At 39.8% G+C, this 13277-nt stretch overlaps 1 protein-coding gene across 1 annotated transcript in view; it reads right to left on the bottom strand.

The window, feature by feature from the left end:
- The window catches only part of LOC127673189 (uncharacterized), a 234185-nt gene that overhangs the window by 153458 nt on the left and 67450 nt on the right, over nt 1-13277 (bottom strand). The window contains 4 exon segments of the mRNA XM_052168797.1: nt 5636-6232; nt 7364-7424; nt 7633-7753; nt 8845-8879. Coding sequence (XP_052024757.1) covers nt 5636-6232; nt 7364-7424; nt 7633-7753; nt 8845-8879 — 814 coding nt within the window.

Genomic DNA, 13277 nt, shown 5'->3' with positions numbered 1-13277 from the left:
GATTGTTGATTGGGATCTATACCCCTTTTACTACGTATTTGAGAGCTTAGACAACTTGAGACACAGCAGCAGATTGAATTGTGCCATGAAGGGCCCAGAAGTCTTGCAGACTGAGAGTCAGAGGAAGCAATAAGTGTCCAGAAGAGATGTGGACAACATTTAAGACAAAGGTATAGAGGAGCCATACCAACCCTCGGCAAGCTTGCTCAGGGAGAAAATGCTGGAACTTGCGACCTGTGATGGTGTAGTCTGCCCTGACCAGAATCCTGCTTCTGACCATCCCAGGAACCTAGGATGCTGGGCATGGCTTCAAAGGGCTTTCAGTTAGAAGAAGAAGTGAAAAAACTCACCCAGAATTCTGTTGTAGTCTTGGAACCCTGAAGCCTGCTAAGACTTGAAATTAGGGGATCTTCTGTCAGCCCACGCCAAGGCATCCTTTCCTCCTGAGGTTACCAGACACAAGACAAGGTATAGTACAGAATAGAGTTTATTCAGGGCATGGAGAGGGGAGGTAAGAGGGAAGTAGAGGCAGAGAAAGGCAGAGAGAGGGAGAGAGTAGAGAAGAAGAGGCGGCCATGACCATGTGGAGAGAGGGGGAGGGGAGAGGAAGGAAGGGGAGCCCAAGAAGGGGCAAGAGAGAAGCTGAGAGTGAGACGATAAGAGAGGGGGAGGGGCAGGCAGCCCCTTTTATAGTGCACCAGACCGACCTGGCTGTTGCCAGGTAACAGTGGGGTGGAGCATATCTGGCTGTTGACAGGTAACTGTGGGGTGGAGCTTAGACAGAATCCTAACAAGGGGGAGGTGCCTCGGGGCGTGGCTGTAAGGGACGGCCTTGGTTATCTTAACTGGTGTGGGAAGCCCCACCCACTGTAGGCGGCACCATTCCCTAGCTAGGATCCCGGGCATTGTGTGGAAAGGGGCTGAGCAGCAGCAGGCGTTCATTGCTCTTGGCGTCCTGACTATTTACATACCTGATGTGAGTGAGCAGCTGCTTCACACTTCAGAGTGGCATTGCCCACCATGAGGGACTTTACTGTGAACCGTGAGCCGGAATAAACCTGTTCTCCTGACAGAGTATTTTATCAAAGCAGCAGCAGTGATTAAGATATTTGTGAATTGACCTTTATACAGTCAAGGTGGTCACAATGAGAGGTAATGTTGTGTTTTGTTTAAATAATTTTTATTAGATATTTTCTTATTTACATTTATTTTTTTGCTTTTTTTTTTTTTTTTTTTGAGACAGGGATTCTCTGTGTAGCCCTGGCTGTCCTGGAACTCACTCTGTAGACCAGGCTGGCCTCGAACTCAGAGATCCACCTGCTTCTGCTTCCCAAGTGCTTTTTTTTAAATTTTTAAAAATTTGTATATTTATTTATATTTTTATATATTTTATATTATATATTCATATGTTTATATTTATATTTTACTTACATTTCAAATGCTATCCCCTTTCCCCATTTCCCCTCTGAAAACCCTCTATCCCATCCCCCCTCCCCATGCTCACTAACCCACCCACTCCTGCTTCCCTGTCCTGGCATTCCCCTACCCTGGGGCAATGAGACTTCACAGGTCCAAGGGCCTCTCCTCTCATGGATGTCCGACCAGGCCATCCTTTGCTACCCACGTGGCTGGAGCCATGGGTCCCTCCATGTGTACTCTTTGTTGGTGGTTAGGTCCCCGGGAGCTCTGGGGTTACTAATTGGTTAATATTTTTGATTCTCCTATGGGGCTGCAAACCCCTTCAGCTCCTTGGGTCCTTTCTCTAGCTCCTCCATTGTTGACCCTGTGCTCAGTTCAATGGTTTGCTGACAGCATCCACCTCTGTGTTTGTCAGGCACTGGCAGAGACTCTCAGGAGACAACTATATCAGGCTCCTGTCAGCAAGCACTTGTTGGCATCCACAATAGTGTCTGGGTTTGGTATATGAGCTTGTTACTGGCCCCAATATGCTTGCTTTGCCCTAACTCGCCCAAACTGTTATTGCAACAACACTGAAGGTAAGAGGAGGCCCTTTGTCCACAGTCCAGCTATGCTGGCAGATCTCGAGGTAGCCACAAGATGGCTCACAAATTTGGCCAGAGTGTCTGAAAAAATAAAAAAGGGAAAATAAAAGCCTTACAGCTTTTTTAGATTGTGTCATGGAGACATTTTTGACAATACACCCCCATGGATCTTGATTCACCAGAAGCAAAGGCAGCAGTGGCTTGAGCTTTTGTCAATCAGGGAACACCAGCTATGAAGACAAAACCCCAGAGGGTGGAGTAGTTAGGAAAGAGTTGTCTAAGAGATTTGAGGACAGTGGCAAAGAGAGTATTTAATGGAGGACAGACTGCAGAGGAGACGCAGATGAGAGGACAGAAGCAACAGACTGGAGCCTCAATAAAGGAGATGAGGGGGCTCTGAGAATCAAAAGTGCCCCCACCACAAGATCAGGGTAACCCTAAAAGTGAAATGTAAACCCACCAGTTTTTGTTGATAAAATTCAACATTCCGTTTTGCTAAAACAGACAGATAGAATTTCTTTACCAGCTTACAAGTGACTTCCCAGTGGCTACAGAAACAAAACAAACATGGAGCACTTCGTAGATGCCTTAAAAATTCACACTATTTAAGACTCTGCTAAAAAAAAAAAAGCCTTACTCTGCCAACATCAGGTGACCTTTGTAGACCTGTGGACTGCATACTCAGACCAGGGGTCCTGGCATTAGACAATGTCCAATGTGTAACCAATGGCACAAGCTAACAACCACTCTATTTACACCTCAGTCACAATTGTTTCTGGGTAAAAATTATACCAGAAGGACTCATTACCAGCCACCATTCTTGAATCTCCCCAGAGTATCTACTCAGCTGTCCTGCTGTCAGAACCTGACCTCACTGGATGGGCCTCTGTATGACGGCTCATATAGATGTAGGGGTAACGGGGTTCACCAATGGCAACTGTCTCATTCAGGATGGACAGGGGTATGCTGGGGCAGCGGTGGTGTCAAATACCGAGATCACATGTGGAGGACCACACCTGGCAGGAATGTCAGCCCAGGAAGTTAAACTGGCAGCTCTGAAATGTCATTTGAGCGAAGAAAGGACATTAAAGTCATTAGCGCCACATCCTGTGGTGTAACAACACTTACTGTTATGTTACAGTCGCTTCATATCAAGCCACAGCCACTTCCTGTGACAGTGAAGTTCATGTCCGGTCATAGAATGGGCACTTTCTGTAAAACTTGAGACAATTCCTGTGATATACACTCACTTTCGGTTAGGGCCAGTCCCTTCCTGTGACATCCACTTCTGGGTGTGGCATGGACACTTCCTGTTCCTCAAATGGTCACTTCCGGTTCTGATGTGTCCACTTCCTATGGGTTCGTAGACTTAGGTATGCCTTCCTCACTGTGGTAAGGTTATCTTTTCCCCAGGGTCAAGACACAGAGGGCTGTTGTGCCATTGCTACCTCTCATTTCCATGGGGCCATTTGTAAGGAGAGGACCCTTCTGATGAGCAAGGACTAAACTCCATCCCAGAGAGCAACAAGAAAGCCCAGTAGGGTAGGTGGCCCCTAGAAATTGGGTTCCTCATGTTCTTGACTGCACCAGACCCAGGAGTCCCCACACTCTCTGATGAGACAAAATATATTATCTGGGCCAAAAAAATCTGCTGATATCTAAGTGTTGTAAGAGATGAGGGAGGGCAGCTAATTGACTACAAACTAATGTTTGAGAAAAATGGGTCTACACAGAAAAAAGGGAAGAAATCAGAGACTTTCTAGAGTCCATTGGAAATGAATATGCAACATCCACAATTTCATGGAACACAAAGAAAATGAAAGTAGAGCTAAAAGAAAGTTCACAGCACAAAATGTCTACAAGAAAAAATTGGAGAACTCCCATGCTGGCAATTTAACAGCATGCTTTAAAGGCTACAGCAAAAAGAAATGAGGGAGCAAAGAAAATGAGGAGGAGACATCAAGAAATTTTCAAGTTGGGGGATGAAATTGATAAAATAGAAAGAGAACAATTCAACTAATTAATGAGACATGGAGTTGGTCTTTTGATCCTTTTATTAGACAAGATAAACAAACCCTTATTAAAAGATAAAGAATATACAAATTAATGAAATCTAAAATGAAATGGGAGATTAATTAATAGGTAATGAAGAAATCCAGACAGTCGTAAAGACATAGTTTAAAAAGGGTGCATTCCACCAACTTGGAAATTCTAAAAGAAATAGCTAACTTCCCCAATAGATTCCACATCCCAAAATTAAACTAGAGAAAAACAACTTAAACTGACATAAGCATGAAGGAAAACCGAATTCATTAAAAATATGTCCCCAGTATGAGCCCACGTCTATGAGTTTTAGGGTAGAGTCCTACCAGACTTTCAAAGAGGATTTAACAAGAATTCAGTGTATTCAACAATATAGAAAAAAAAATAAATATTAGTCAATTAATTTTCTGAACCCCTGATTACTCATATATCCAGTCAGGAAAGACTGAGCAATTAAAGAGAATTATAGACCAATTATCCCTAAAACCACAGTTTCAAAAATACTTAAAAGATAAAACAAATAAAATAAAATATAAAACACATCAAAAGATCATCCACCATTAACAATGAGGAAGGCTTCATTCTAGAAACAGTGATGGTTCAACAAAATGGGATTAAAGTGTAAGAAAAACCAAGAATCGATCATCTCATGAGGCAATGTAAAATTCTCTGACAATATTCAACACCACTTCAGGATAAAATTCTCGGAGTTCTGGTGCTTACTGGGGCTGGAACATGGCTCCTTCTATTCCATTATCAGCAGCTTTCAATATTTCAAATATATCACTGCCTAATCTTGGCTTTCCTTGAACTTGCTTAGAGATCTCCCTTGATCTCAAAGATCTGCATGACTCTGTCTTGTGAATGGTGTGTTAAAAAGCATGTAACACCATGACATGAACTAAGCCTTTCTGCTTATATTTTAAATTCAGAACCCAGAATCCAAATCTATCTCTTGGCAATTTGACACATAATTGTATCTCCATGTGTCTACATCAAAACAGTATCCAGGTAATAATAATTCCTAACACGATACAGTTCTCTTTCATACAACTGCAAACCCATATGTTTAGCTGAATGTAATCTTATCCTAATGTAACCATTCCTTTAGTGCCATTGAATATTCTTGTTCACAAGATTAAACTTCATTCAACTTCTTGATGATGCCTTGTATTTTGAACCTTTCTTTTTTTATTTTTCCTTTCTTAGTTTCTATGCTTGTTAAAAACTTTCAGGCCAAATTCTATGCGGTGATTTTCATGACTTACTTTGTCAATACAATTAATGTAAACATCTTTACCTTAACCTCAAAGAAACTCTTCAGACGAGGGCAGCAGTCTTCTTTGCAAAAACATAAAAAAAAAAAAAAAAAAAAAAAAAAAAAAAATCTCCAGAGTGGAAACAATCCCAAGCACCCATATCTATCATATCCTTCTATGATACCCTCCTAATTCCCACTTAATTCATGATCATTTTCATTATGTTTCTCTCCAGCACACAGAATTTGGAAACTTATCCCTAGTGAAAACACTTTACCACATTGATTACATTAATAAGTTTTCTGTCCGGTGTGTGTTCTTTTATGATACTGGAGATAACTGGGTCTTGTAAAGGCTTTACCACATTGTTTACATTCATAAGGTTTCTCTCCAGTATGTGTTCTTTTATGATATTGGAGATTACTGCGCTGTGCAAATGCATTACCACATTGATGGCACTCATAAGGTTTCTCTCCAGTATGTGTTCTTTTATGTCTTTGGAGAGCACTGTGCTGTGCAAAGGCTTTACCACATTGCTTACATTCATAAGGTTTCTCCCCAGTATGTGTTCTTTTATGAATTTGGAGATAAATGTGCTGTGCAAAGGCTTTACCACATTGATTACATTCATAAGGTTTCTCTCCAGTATGTGTTCTTTTATGATATTGAAAATTACTGTGCTGTGCAAAGGCTTTACCACATGGATTGCATACATAAGGTTTCTCTCCAGTATGTGTTCTTTTATGAATTTGGAGATGACTGCGCTGTGCAAAGGCTTTACCACATTGATCACATTCATAAGGTTTCTCTCCTGTATGTGTCATTTTATGTGTTTGGAGATGACTGGGTCTTGCAAAGGCTTTACCACATTGATTACATTCATGAGGTTTCTCTCCAGTATGTGTTGATTTATGATATTGGAGATTTCTGCATCTTGTAAAGGCTTTACCTCATATATTACACTCATAGGGTTTCACTCCAGTATATCTTCTTACATGCCTGCAATGATAATTAGCACATGTGAAATCTTTACCACATTCATTACTCTGATCAATCATATAATCAATATGAATTATGTTTACAATTTGTCTAATGGTAAAGAAGCATCAGATCTTAAGGTTTTAGCACCTTATATGTTCATGTTGTTCTCCCTCATCATGAGTTGCTCAAGACACTTGTGATGGTTATTACATGACTCATATTTATAATACCCTCTTTTTATATGATGTATTTTAGCTATCTGAATAAAGTTAGAAAAACTCTGATCTGTATAACACTAATTGTATTCATATTTTTCCTCTTGTTTGAATTACAACACATGTGACTGGGAACCAGGACACACAGAAGAATTTCCAAATTCCTAGTACCCATAAAGTTCTTTTTACACTATGAGTTTTGGGATATTCCCTGTAAAGGTAAATACCCAACTAATTACAAATGTCTTTCATATTCCTAATTTTTTCAAAGGCAGAATACTACATATATTCTTGTTTTAGAACAAAAATTTTATGCTTCTTCTTTCCATATGCCAATGCTCGCATGATTATTATCTATTGTGACAAATGATATACCTAATAAAAAGAATGATAAATTAAAGGATTATGCATTGCATTCACACTGTTTGAATTTTTGTTTCTCATAACATGTGCAATATGGACTAATGTTTCTCCACAACAATATTCTTGATTCTCATAAAATGCCCTCTCACTAAACTGAACTATATTACTACAAGAATATTAGTATCACCAATTTTTCTATGGACTATTTGCTTATTAGAATGTTTTGGGTATAAATTTATCACTATTCAATGTGCAATTTCAAAATAGTATGAGACTATACAGATTGGCAGATCCACAGCACAAGTCTAATGGAGCTACTTATCAAATGGATACACAAATCACATATCGGATCTTGAGGTCCATGGTTTTGTAAGAATATTATAATCATATCTACACTTAAAGGACTGTTATTTTACACTCTAGCTTTTTGCTGGAGATTCCATAAGATATTAAAATTTCCTCAGAGACAAATTGGTATCAGCTTGCACATGAAAATTACCTTTCATGACTTCTATTATTTTGAAAATGTTCTTCAAGATGATGCTCTTCCCAATTATAGCCTAAAACACAGTACCAGAAAATGAATGAAATACTATTGGAAAATAGGCAAAATTAAAGGTACTGTGAATTTTAACTGCACCGTGAAAGTTACAGTGAAAATTCAGTGAAACTGAAATATTCAGCTCAATTTTCATACAATTAAAATAATAGAAGTTCATCAATAACCAAGAAACATCTGTTTCCTTCAGAAAAAAATAACAGTCTTACCTATAGCTTTGAGGTTCAGGTAGGTTTCCAACATCACATTTTTGTAGAGACTCTTCTGGGAAAGATTCAGCAAATTCCACTCCTCCTCAGTGAATTTCATATGCACATCATCAAAAGTCACGGCATCCTAAATATCCCATACATGTACAACAGAAAGCATGATACTAACATCACCAGAAAATAAATATATGTTTTCTCAAATGTATATTCACATAATTCTCCTGCTTGCTCTGCTTATTTTCTGACTCAGAATTTATAATCACTGTGTCATTTTCAAAGGATCTTTAATTATAAGATACATCTCTGTCACTTTTGAACACTTTGAATAGGACACAGCCTCGCCAGAGAAATGACATTTGAGAGGGAGATGGAGGGGAAAAAGATCCACAATACTGAGCACACATCTGAAAAACTGTATGAACAATTACTAACTACAAACATGATGGGCAAGCTGGGTGTATTTGCTCATGTCTTTAATCACAGAGGCACAGGCAGGTGTATGTCTAATAACTTGACACTGGCACGACCTTTGTAATGTGTTCTAGGAGACTAAAAGCTATATTTTAAAACCCTCATTCCATACAAAAATCATCCAAGGAAATAAAAGTGATATAGAAATAACAGTTCTTTACTAAAGTTCCTACAAAGAATTATACATTCACTGCACATCTGAATTCATCTGGCAGAAACAGGAAGTGTAACAGTTTAAACTATAACATTAATAAAATTTTACTAAAAGAGAATACATGATTAAATTGTTACAAATGGATGGATGAAAATAATAGTAATATAAATTTTGATCACAAATAAGAAACATAGGGCAGGAGAGAGAGCTCAGCATTGGAAATCTCCTGCTCATCTTCCACATAATGGTGGACAATTCCTCGCAAACACATGGTGACCAACAGCTACTCATTACTTCAAGATCAGGAGTTCCCAGGTCATCTTCTGACAACAGTAAAGATGAGGCACACATAATATTCATATTCATGCACACAGGCAAAATATTTTCATTTATTCAAACATTTCAAAACAAACAAGGGACAGAGAAAGAACATCATTCATTTGAAACCTAATGAACATGAATGCTCAGATAATATTGATGTCATGAATATATGCCATTCTGAGTAATAAAATATAGTCTATATATGTGGCCAAATTTCAATACTAATGATGTGGATGAAAAACCGACCAAAAATATGCTTATATTACAAGCACAAGACATGTGTCTTTTGCGGTTTCTCTTCCTACGTTAAGGACAGACAAGGTTCACAGAGAAATATGTTTTGGAAGAGAAAAGCAAAAAATAACATAAATTTAAAAATATAAAACAACCAGACTAATAAATAGATCATTATTGAATAGCAAATGTATCTATTGTATTTTATATAATTTAAGGAAAGAGATTATAGTGAAGGTATGGGAGCATGAGAAGAAAGTTGAAGGGTCATTTTCAACCACAACACAGAACACACCAAGAACACAATGCTGCCCCTCTAATAGAAATGGAGTGTTAAATCTGGAGCAGAGACTGAAGAAATGGCCAATGAAAATTTGCCCCACTTGAGAGTGCCATCCTATGGACAGGCACCAATCCATGACATTATCAACGACACTCTGTTATGCTCCCATACTTAATCCTTGAGCAATTGTCCATTGAGAAGATCCACCAAGCAGCTGACTGAAAAAGCTGCAGAGATCCAGAATCAATCATTGCATGGACCTTGGGGACTATTATGGAAGATTTGTTGGAAAGAGTGTAAACCCTGAGGAGGATAGGAACTCCACTGGAAGACCAAGAGACTCAAGTAACAAGCACCCTTGGGGACACTCAGAGACTAAGCCACCAACCAAATAGCATACACAGGACGGATTAAGGCCCCTGGCACATATATAGCAGATGTGCAGCGCAGAGGCTCAGAAGGTCGTCTAACAACTGTAGCATGGGCTATCCCTGTAGCTGTGTGTGTGTGTGGGGGGGATATCTTTTGAATCTGTTTCCTTAACTGGGCTGCCATGTCTGGCCTCAGTGAGAGAGAATGTACTTAACTCACAAGAGAATTGATGCACCAATTTTGGGGATACCTGGGGGCCCCACAACCTCTCAAAGAAAAACAGAGGAGACTGGGGGAGGGACTCTGCCATGGCAAGGGACATATAATGGGGATAGTGATAAGGGTGACAATGAATATATAAATTATTGGAAAAGCAAAAAAAGACTGAAAGAATAAAATTTTTCATTTTATAAACACTATCCTGGACGATATCTGTAAAGGCTCCTCCTTCACAATCTTCCACAAGCTCTGTAAATAAATCCAGACAGGAAAGACAAGCCCCCAAAGAAATCATCCAATCTAGAAGTTTTTTGATTCAATTAACTACATCCTGACCCTTCACATTATAGGCAAATGTTCATTCTGTGATGTAAATTCATTCAATCTTTCTTCAGGGATCCTAACAGTCTGTAGGAACTCCTACTCTGTTCAAACATCTAAAGTCTCTTCTGACACACACGGCAAAATCTTGAAAGTCACTTCTGGTAACAGTTTGGTTACTTCCTCTCCTTGTACATATCTCTCCATGGCAGATTTACCAATGCCTTAGTTATCTCAACAACCTCTGGACACGGGGATTGAACTCCTTTCTCAGAGTGAATATTAAACAACACTGGCTAACCTCACAGCTCTACAATGATAACAGCAAACACTGTCAAAAAAAAAAAAAAAGCATGGACCACATGAGCAAAAGGGTTGGTTGTTGAAATAATCTCCCTTCTAAATCCCTCCAATATCCCTACTGCTTCAACTACACAGTAGGACAGAACGAACAGGTTTTGCGCTTAGCAGTTTCCATGTGGTCTCAGGTCTCAGGTGGCTCTCAATATTAGTCTATGTCCTCTCATATTTAAACAAAACATGGAAAGCCAAGCAGCAGTGGTTCAAACCTTTAATCCCAGAACGTGGTGGGGCAGAGTCAGGTGGATCTCTTGTGAGTTTGAGGCCAACCTGGTCTATAGGGACAGCTCAGGCTAATGATGAAACCCTGTCTCAAAAAGAGAGAGAAAAAAAAAAGAATTAAGAAAACCTAACAAACCAAAACCCTTGACAAGCACACAAAATGCCCCACCTGTCTCAAACATGCTCCAAGGCCATATGACCCATCCAGATCATCTTCCCCCACAGCCTCATTATCTGTCAACATGTTAAAAGCACTGCTGTTATTTTTAAAATATATGTGTGCATACTTGAATAAAGCTCAGCCTAAACTTTCCATGTAACCATTCCCTGGGCACTCGATAATTTATTAGATGCCAGGCTCCCTGCTTAACACATCAACTGCAGTGTCTCATTTGTTTACCAAATAAATTGCCATCATCTCTGCCATGCCAGGCATAAGCAGCAGCCATGATAATAATCAAAGTGATATCTGTACCAGATACTGGTGTTTTGCAGAATCCCTAATGCCTAACACACACGTGTTATCCAATTCAGCCCATATTGCTGTCAGCACAGACATCATCAGCAATGCTGAGGGAGCTGCAGTGTCTGAGATCTGTGGTAGCACAACAGGGAAAGGCATTATGAAGTGATGTCAACTCACATTCCTTTCTACAGGTAGATGAACATCATCTTAACCACCCAGATACTTAATTCCCATCATAACTGTAAATTAAACTTCCCCAAACATGATGATCAGCATGTCACAAAAAAATGAAATTCTCTTCTCCTGAACTCTTAAGCCTGGTATTGGTAGTGCAAGGTTTTATTCCCAGCACTCTGTAGGCAGTGGCAAGCAGATCTCTAGTGAGTTCAAGGCCAGCTTGTTCTACAGAGCAAGTTCCAGAACACCCAGGGCTGCACAGAAAAAAAAAAACTATCTTGAAAATCCAAAATAACAATAATAATGATGATAAAGTGTTGATAGAATTTTTTTTTTCAGTTTTGACATCCAGACTCAACAGATGGGCAATTCTAGTTTTGTTTTCTTTTGATTTTAAAGGAAAGTATCAATGTTGTTTCCGATAAGATTTACAATTGCTTTCCTAATCGCAAAACTGTGTTTCCAAGTTTCTCCAAAAGCAATTAGGGGATGGAAAGGAAGAATACACGCGGACGTAAAGCATGGTAAACCTCCAAAATAAGACAATAGAAAACAAACAAACAAGCAAACAAAAACGGGTAACTGGACCAGGAGTAGCATGTCCCCCCCAACACACACACACACACACACACACACACACACACACACACACACACAAACACACAGACACACAGCTCTGCAAGACGCAGCTTCATTTTAAAATCTCGTCAGTCCTGAATCTACAACTGCCCCTGTGTCTTCACCTCTCCACTGATCTTTCCCAGCCTCTCATACTGGCAAGGCTCAACTGCTACTCATTTTCATTACCCTTATCTTAGTCAGGGTTTGTATTCCTGCTCAAACAACACGACCAAGAAGCAAGTTGGGGAGGAAAGGGTTTATTGAACTTACACTTCCATGTTGCTGTTCATCACTAAAGGAAGTCAGGACTGGAACTCAAGCAGGTCAGGAAGCAGGAGCTGATGCAGAGGCCATGGAGGGATGTTTCTTACTGGCTTGCTTCCCCTGGCTTGCTCAGTTTGCTCTCTTATAGAACCTAAGACTACCAGTCCATGGATGGTCTCAATCTACAATCTCCCCTCTTGATCACTAATTGAAAAAAATGTCCCACAGTTGGATCTCATGGATGCACTTCCCCAACTGAAGCTCCTTCCTTTGTGACAACTCCAGTCTGTGTCAAGTTGACCCACAAAACCAGCCAGTACATTTGACCCCTTGTCAACTCGACACACCAACATATCACTGTTAATCCCCAACCCTTATTTCCTTATTCATCCCCAAGATCTAAATAACTTTAAAAGTCTCAAAGTCTTTACATATTAAAAATTCCAACTCATTAAAATATCCAATATCTTTTAAAAATTCAAAGACTCATAAGTGTGGGCTCTACTAAAATACATTATTCCTTCAAGAAAGAACAATATCAGGGCACAGTCACAATCAAAAGCAAAACTCAGACTCCAATAAATGTAATCCAACTCACCAGCTCACCATGTTCTGAGCTCCACCAAGTGCTTGAGGCACTTCTGCAGTTCTGCCCTTTGTAGCACACAGTGTGTTTTCTAGGCTCCAGCTGCCTGTACTCCACTGCGGCTGCTGTTCTTAGTGCTCATCTCATGTTACTGGCATCTCCAAAACACTGCTGCTTTCTGCTGTAACTAGATTTCACCAATCGCCTCTCATAGGTTCTCTTCATGGTGCCAAGCCTCAACTTCTATGCATTACCCCTTCAGTTTTGGGCTATCAATTGCATCTGAGGTTGCACCTTCACCAATGGCCTTCCGTGGCCTCTCACAGTGCCAAACGTTATCTACACTATCTCACACAGACATAGCAGCCAGCCATTCTGTTGAGGGCACACCCTAAACTGAGGCTCCTTTAGATGACTGTAGCTCTGAAATATTGAAATGTTTGCAGCTTTAACGCTCTCCTGACTATGTCTGTTTGTGTATTGAAATTATCTCTTCCTTCACACCTCCTCTCCTAGCATTCAACATTGACCAGCAATCTCTCTTGAACATAACCAAAACATCAATAAAGATGCC

Source organism: Apodemus sylvaticus, chromosome 22 (genome assembly GCF_947179515.1).
Source record: "Apodemus sylvaticus chromosome 22, mApoSyl1.1, whole genome shotgun sequence".
NCBI lineage: Eukaryota > Metazoa > Chordata > Mammalia > Rodentia > Muridae > Apodemus > Apodemus sylvaticus.
The sequence above is the reverse complement of the archived record's forward strand: the minus strand, read 5'-3'. Positions and strand labels throughout refer to the sequence as shown.